The sequence below is a fragment of the Pteropus vampyrus genome, unplaced genomic scaffold, assembly GCF_000151845.1.
Source record: "Pteropus vampyrus isolate Shadow unplaced genomic scaffold, Pvam_2.0 Scaffold3, whole genome shotgun sequence".
Lineage (NCBI taxonomy): Eukaryota > Metazoa > Chordata > Mammalia > Chiroptera > Pteropodidae > Pteropus > Pteropus vampyrus.
In genome coordinates, this window is record NW_011888784.1 from 5,950,874 (window position 1) to 5,958,681 (window position 7,808).

The 7,808-nt window shown below is 49.7% G+C and overlaps 1 protein-coding gene across 3 annotated transcripts in view; it reads left to right on the plus strand.

Annotated features, from left to right (window-relative positions):
- LOXHD1 (lipoxygenase homology domains 1) overlaps window positions 1-4,294 on the plus strand; it is a 146,079-nt gene extending 141,785 nt beyond the window's left edge. For 2 of the 3 annotated variants that reach the window (XM_023530906.1, XM_011361105.1), the window contains one exon: window positions 3,308-3,861. In XM_023530906.1, the coding sequence (XP_023386674.1) occupies window positions 3,308-3,788 (481 nt within the window). In that variant the 3' untranslated portion in view covers window positions 3,789-3,861. Of the gene's footprint in view, window positions 1-3,307; window positions 3,862-4,055 lie in introns of those variants that run through there. The other variant, XM_011361113.2, reaches the window with a different exon arrangement.
- Window positions 4,295-7,808: the final 3,514 nt, after the last annotated feature.

The following is a 7,808-nucleotide window of genomic DNA, read 5'->3' on the forward strand; positions in this document are numbered from 1 at the left end:
GTACCTTCCAGTCTCAGGAGGAGGGAAAGTGAAGGCCCAGCTCGTGAACTTCCCATCCCACAGTCCTGGGGCTGAGTTGTAGGGCTTCTCATCTAGTGGAAAGAAGCCACCACTCCCAGAGAAGCATCTTTTCCTACACCCCCAAGAGTGTGGCCTTTGGTCAGTTTGTCCTCAGGCTGGACAGAGAGAGAGGATGTCCCCAGGGCAGGGCTCTTCCCAAAGGGAAAGGAGGTGCAAGGAGTCCAGACCCCCAGATACTAGAGCTGTTACCTAGTCAGCTGTGTGGCCTGGGGCACGTCACCCCTCTGTGCCCCAGTCTCTCCTGAGAGGAGAGCTAGATGCCTCTAGAGACTGGAGGCAGGAGAAGGATGGCAGGGCTTCCAGCCTAGAGGGTGCTCAGAAGTCCCACGCCAGCCCGCTGCCTCTGCAGGTCTCAGGCCTGTGATTTCTGATGGATGAGAATCTGTGTTACTGCCCCCCCACCACCACCTACCACCACCACGAAATATCACATTCATCCAGAAGGGAGACTGTGCAGTCGTGTTTCTTCACGTGGCTAGTGACATCTCACTGTCCTAGGACACCATGGTATTCCGCCGTTATAAAAATCACTACATAACCCTGCATATATGCGCCTGCAGTTCCTTCCCGACCACCATCTTAACTATACCATTTGGATTTCCATGAATTGCAAATGAACTTAATCTCAAACTCTTAGAAACACAATAATCTCAGATTTTCATCTTCCAACCATTTCCAGTTCTGACTCCTCTCCATCAATCTGCATTCTCTTCTGACCAGTTCTTCGTCACTAATATCCTCAGATTGTGGTGGAAGGACACACAGAGAGGCTGGTTTCTTTTTTTAAGACCAAAAACAGCTTTGTTGTTCTATCCCGACATTGTATAATACGCAATCATTAGAAAAATTCAAATAATACAAAAAAGATGTATAAAAGAAAGTAAAAATTCCCCGAAGTAAAAAATACCGTGAGCATTCGGCAACCCCAATCTCTCTGACATTTTTCTAACATCTCACATACACACTATTCACAGAAGTGTGATCGTATTCTGCATGTTTTTTCCCCCATATATTCAATTTCTTTTGTGTTTGCTTTTCTCTTCCTTTGCCTTTACTCTTGCTGACGACCCTCCCTCATTTCTAGCGGGAACAGCCTGGCTTGGGTCCTTCCCCAGCTAGAGTCTGGACTTCACAAAGCTCAGAGGTTCCACATTTTGGTGATCTTATAATTGTATCGATTAGAAAACATTTCCTTATAGCTACACCAGGGAATATTTTTCAGCCACTAAAAACAATGAACTAAATAGGTACCAGATGACTTGGAGCAATTCCCAAGGATTGTTGAGTGAGAAAAGCAAGATATGGGAAAACACGGATTGTGTGACGCCATTTTGCAAAGCGAACACTGACGTCCTGCATATGTCTGTGTATGTGGGTCTGTGTGGGGTTGGGTGAAATGGTGGGATATTTGGCAAGATACCCCTGCAATTGTTACACGGGTTATCTGAGGTGACAGTGGGATGCCGAATGGAAATGAGAGGGGAAAAGGAGCTAGCGCCAAGCAAAAAGGAAAAGAGTGAATTTAGAAAAACCTGCCTGTGCATTTATATAGAATTATGTATATTAGTGGGCATATGCATTTTAAAAGAATTTTTAAACAAAGCATGTGAATATATTCCCCTCTAAGAAAGTGCGGTATGTAACAACAATCCAGATTTATCAAGTGATAAATTGTAAGAAGACAGACCTCAAAACAGAATAAAGATGTCCCACAAAGTGTCTTTAAGTGACTGGCTCATCAGGGACCAGGCAGGCTGGCTCTGGGCCCCCCTCCGGGTCACCTTGAGCAGTGACTTCTCTTCTCTAAACCTTAGTTCCCATTCTGTGAAATAGGAGGAGGCAACCTCCAACTCGGGGGTCGTCATGGGAGTTAATGAGATGCAACAGTGTAAAGCCCTGGCATTTAGTAAGTCTGCAGAAAGCCAAGCCTATTTGCTATTCTGGATTTTCATCTAAAATAGTGTTTGATTTTGGACCACTGGGCACACCCTTTCAGGGCTGTGTTCCTGAAGTCACCGGCCGGTGCCAGCACTGCTTATTTCCAATGCTGTTAAAAGATTAGCAGTTTGGAGTGGGAAGAAACCATAGCAGTTGTTCAGTTCAAGCCTCTAACATTGTTAGGAGGAAAGCCAAGGTCTGCGCAGGGGATGTGACTTGCCCAAGGTCACACAGGAGGCAGGGCTGCGGCAAACCCCAGGTTCCCTTATGTCCTATGCAGTGTCTACCCACCATGCCTCTGACTTCCTCGTTGATACCCAGAGGCTAAACTGGGGGTGGGGTGGGGGGAGGATGCAAGGAAGGGAATTCCTGGTCCAAAACCATTTCTCTTGGCCCTGGACTTGCTTCTGCTTGTGGAGGCTTCTTCAGCAGCGAACTTTCTCTTAGTCCCTGCATTCTGAAGTCTGTGAGCACGTGTTCTCTCTCTCTCTCATTCTCTCATTGTTCAACTCAACCATGTGTGATTTGGGAGCACACATTCCATAGCCTCGTTTCTACTTGGCTTTGCCTGGGATTGTCACTCTGAATCCCACAGCTGCCTCTGAAGGTGACAGCGTTGGGTAAAAATGTTCATTAGTCCCTTCGAGGAAGCAAGGGCATCTGCATGGTCGTGTGGAGTGAGCTTAGAGCAGAAGGGCAGGAAACAGGTCAGAAAGGCAAACACCGGGAGGAGGGTGAGATCCCTGAGGGGCTCGCAGGCCTTTGTCAGGTGGTGATTTATACATCATCTGGGAAGCCATAGAGGGTTCTGAGCAGACGGGTGACATTCTTGGACTCACATCACTTGGCTGCTGTATAGAGAATTGACTCCAGGGAGCAAGAAGCAGGGAGACCAGATAGGAGGCTGATACGTTCCAGGTGGAAGATGGTGGTGGCCGGCCCCAGAGTGGCAATAGAGAAGATAGTGAGACACAGCCTGCTCTTCCAGATGAGCTGATTCTGGATCTAGTTCGAAGATCAGCTCATTGGAATTGGCTGGTGGATCAGATATGGAGTATAAGGGAGAAAATGAAAGAAGAACCAAAAAGCACCTGGAAGGATGGAGATGCTATGCACTGTGAATTTTAAGATAAACAAAACTCCATCCTCCCCATTTTAATGCAGACATTTCTAGCCCCCAAATCCTGTCACCTGGGGAAGGAAACATTTACGGATGGCCAGGGGTCTTGGAGGAAGGTGTGAACCTTGGCTGGTGTGCACTGAGTTTCCCGGTTTTCCCCACCCGCAGGTACTTCTTCAGCTGTGACAGCCTCATCCCCCTCAAGAGGAAGAGGAAGTACTTCAAGGTTTTCGAGGTCACCAAGACAACCGAGAGCTTTGCCAGCAAGGTCCAGAGCCTGGTGCCGGTCAAGTACGAGGTCATAGTGACAACGGGCTATGAGCCAGGGGCAGGCACCGACGCCAACGTCTTTGTGACCATCTTTGGGGCCAATGGGGACACAGGCAAGCGGGAGCTGAAGCAGAAAATGCGAAACCTCTTCGAGCGAGGCAGCACAGACCGCTTCTTCCTGGAGACGCTGGAGCTGGGTGAGCTGCGCAAGGTGCGTGTGGAACATGACAGCAGCGGCTACTACTCGGGCTGGCTGGTGGACAAGGTGGAAGTCACCAACACCAGCACTGGAGTGGCCACCATCTTCACCTGTGGCAGGTGGCTAGATAAGAAGCGGGGGGACGGGCTCACCTGGAGAGACCTCTTCCCTTCTGTCTGAGGGGCTGCAGGCCCTCCCTCCCGCCCTCTCGCCCAGCTGCTCCCCACCACACCTTCCTGCCCCCCACCTTGCCTCCTGGAGCTGGGACTGGGGACCAGAAGGTAGCACGTGGCACCGTGGACCTTCGGAGGCCACTGCAGGTGACCACTAGTGAGGCCCTGCGCTCCCCCAGTCTCCTGGACCCACAGGAATCAGTCACCGTAATTGTGCGGCGTAATTCCTGGCTGGACAAAATAACTTTTTTTGCGTTTCCTCTTCCAATAACAGCAGTGACCACGCTAAGACGCGGTGCAGGGTGCGGATGGGAAATTGGGGCTTCACCCAAGGGATAGAAGTGGGGAAGAAGAGGCCATCAAAATGGGGTATTTTAAGCAAAAAACTAATTAACACTTTTTTTCCGAAAAAAGCTGAGCTAATTAAATTACCAGCCATACCTCACAAAGAACTCATCTTGGCATCTGCTCACTAAAAATGCACTCTCTTTCCCAGTTTCAATAAATCCAGTGCAAACAGAGAAAAACATCAAGAGGAAGTGTTTTTGCCAGGGGGGATTTATGAGCCTATGAAAAGGTATTTGATTCTTTCCATCACTTTCCAGAGAAAGCATTGCCAAGTGCCCGCTGGCTGCCCCGGCCTGTGATAACACAGTTGAGACTGGCGGGCGATGGCAGGGCGGAGGGGGTGGAGTGGGGGACGATGCCTGGAATAGCCTGGTCCTTGCTGCACTCAGGCTGGCGGGGGGAAGGGGGCAGCAGGGTTATTTAGCACCTATTGCCTGTGGCTCACTGTGGGCAATGTGGACTGAGAGTTGCCCTCAAGGGGATCATGACCTTGATGGAGAGGCAGCAGGAGAACAGGGCCCTCATGTGCACGTGCACACACACACACACGCACACACACACACACACACTCTCCCTGACTGACAGGCACAAAGAGATCAGACAACACACAGCAAGAGTGCTCAGAACTGAACACTTGACTTCTGATTTTCCTGCAGAGGGGACCTGAGTGGGAAGGTGAGTTAGGCCGAAGATTTCTTATAGGCAGGGACCCCAGTAAGGGTTTCTGCCACCCTGTGCACTTTATAGCAGAGAGGTGTAAATTCTTAGCAAGGCTTCATGTCTCTGAGGCAAGTTTCAGGAAATCTCAGAGACTCTCGGAGAGAGGCAGAGGTTGAAGGCACAGGCTCAGAGGCCTGGGCTTGAGTCCCAGCTCTGCCCCTCATCTGCTGGGAGAACTTGGGCGTGTTACTTCATTTCTTGGGCCTCAATTTCCTCATCTATGAAACAAGAAGGATGATAGTACCTACCTCGTAGGTTATTATGAGGACTAAATGAGTCAATATGCAGACAGTTTTAATTCAGCACCTGCATTGAAGGATGAGTATGTCCATCATGGTGGACAAGCAAGACTCAAGGGGGCTGTGTTGTGCTGAGGGAGAAGTAACCTTTAAACAGCTTTATTGCATCTGTTTGCAAAACTAGTTTTCCCTCTGTCTCTAGATGAAAATTTAGGCAAGCCTACAACTCTTATGGACTCTCTTAGGTCATAAAATGTCCAACAACCACTTTAATTCACGATGTCTATCTCAATTCTGTAATTTAAATGTCTCGCTCTAATATAAAATCCAAAATGTCACACTTAGAACCGAGTCTCTCGGGCACTATTGTGGTCAATGTCTTTCCTTCTGCACTGGCAGGTGTCTGGACCCTTATGTGGGTTCTTTCTCAGTTCATTCATTCCTCCACTCTGTCTTCTTGTTTCAGATCTGAGACACTCCCCACCTGGTTCCCCAAGTTCCCAGGACCTGGGCCATTTCCGTCGTGGGCAAGTTGCCCACAGCTCCATGCCCGGCATGGTCCCCTCCAGCTACGACACACGCTGTCCTCTCTGCCTGGAGTCTCCTCGCCATCCACCTACCCCTCCGTCCCATCATGTTATGAAGCCCCACACTAGTCCAGCCTCCCTGCTTTATAGGAGCAGGGCCAGAGTGGGCTTCTGACTGACTGAGCGTTCCACAGGGACAAAGCTGGGCTCGAACTCCGCTACCTGATACCCTTTACACTCTGTGGATGAGCCTGGGGGAGATATGCACGCCAGTGGAGAGGGGATATGGAGGGGAGTCTCGGAGAATTCAACATTTTGTCAGGTCGCATCTCCACCGCCCTCTTCTTTGGATTGGGCACCACCTTTCCCAGGGGGGTTGCTGGGACTTGGCAAATTACGTTGTTCGAGGCCCTACAGTCCTTCCTCCATCCCCCAGGAGGGGGCCTCCCTCCAAATTTCACCTCATCTGCCCCTGGTCTGTGCTCTACCTTTCAATTCCCGTCTCCCTTGTAGGCAGTCTCAAGAATCTCTCTGGGCAAGGCTGAAAGCAAAGTTGGAATTAGGGAGAAACAAGCAAGGAGCCCAGGCTGTGAACTTGAAGGAGATACTCACCCCAGGCTCATGTGAAGGCAGGGCTGGCACCTGACAGTGAGGCCTCCTCAAACACTGCACCTAGGACACTTGCTGGCCTCACCCTCGTCCTGGCCTTAGCAGAAAGATACTTGTCTACCCAAAGCCCCACAAAATTCAACAGTCTGAGTTTCGGGCCTGAGACCCAATAGCCAGCCATGGTGAAGGTGAACAAGCCCCTTGTCTTACAAAGTTCCCTCCTCAGCCCCTCTCGCCCCAATGCCCCTTCTGCAGACATTGCCCCCAGTCATTGCTGGGGCAGTTGGCCATGGGTGGGTGATGCTGGAATGCTTCCTCTCCTCCGGCCATGGCAGAGCCCCTCCCTAGAGCTCAGGGTGAAGAAAACGAAGGAATGGACTCTTCCTCCCCAGCACCTTCCTTCCATTGCCGCTGTCCTTAGCAGCCTGCTGATTCCTTCCCTAAACCCCTCTGGCACTGACAGATCCCATTGTCAGAAAGTTCTTCCTTTTAAGGATGGCTTCTTGAGTGACAAGGTTTTTTACCAGCTCCATCTTTCCTCACCTGATTTAGAGACAAGTCTACATTAAAGAATATTTGGAAAGAACCTTAATTATATTGCTTTTGAGTAACTACTAACAAAGTATTTCCAAATAAGTATCTCTGGGGTCTACATCAAAGAAAAGATAAAACTCGTTCGCAATTAGCACAAGCTATTTACATACAGACTGTTGCACCACAGTCTAACAAACACTTTTGCTCTTAACTAGGTTAAATAAAAGCCTTTTAATATTATTTTCTCAGTTCTGGCTGAACAAACCCTTTTCTCCCAAGATTTTGATAGAAGTAAACTCAGCCAGTTCAGATACACCCCTTCTGAATTCTGATTATGAGGAGTCAACGAGATGACATTAGAAGAACTGTAGACCCCTGCAGTCCCCTGGTGCCATGTATCCCTCCCAAACAGGCACCCCCATTACTCCCAGCACAATGGCACCACAGAGCACCAGGCATCAGCCACTGGCAGACACTCAAATGCCCTGAGCGAGAGCAAAGTAAGAGGGCTTCAGGGAGCAGGTCGGGGAGGCTGGGCCTCAGACGAAGGAAGCAAATAGAGCATATGGAGAAGAGGGAGATTTGGGACAGACAGGCTTGGAGAGCGAATGGCTTTTTAAGGGAGGAAAGAGTTTTTTAGCCCTAAATTTAACAGGAAGGTTTGGGTAGCAGCACCTGGATGGTGGGGGAGGTGGCATTGCTTCTGAGCTGGACGGAAGATGAGTTCTGTACTTCCGGCCTGGAGACCTCCAGATGGCCTGGGGGCGAGGTGAGGAAAGTGTGCCGGTTAATTTTGCATGTCAGTTTGACTGGCCATGGGGTGCCCAGATTAAACTTTATTTCGGGTATGTCTGCGAGGGCATTTCCAGAAATTATTTGAATCAGCAGACTCAGTAAAATGACTGCCTTCCCTGAGTGCCCGAATAAAACAAAATGGCAGAGAGAGGGAGAATTTCCTTTCTTCTGTCTTCCCGCTTGAGTTGGACAGACATCTTCTGTTGTTGGACTGAGACTTACACTGTGGGCTCCTGTGGTTCTCAGGCCTTCGGA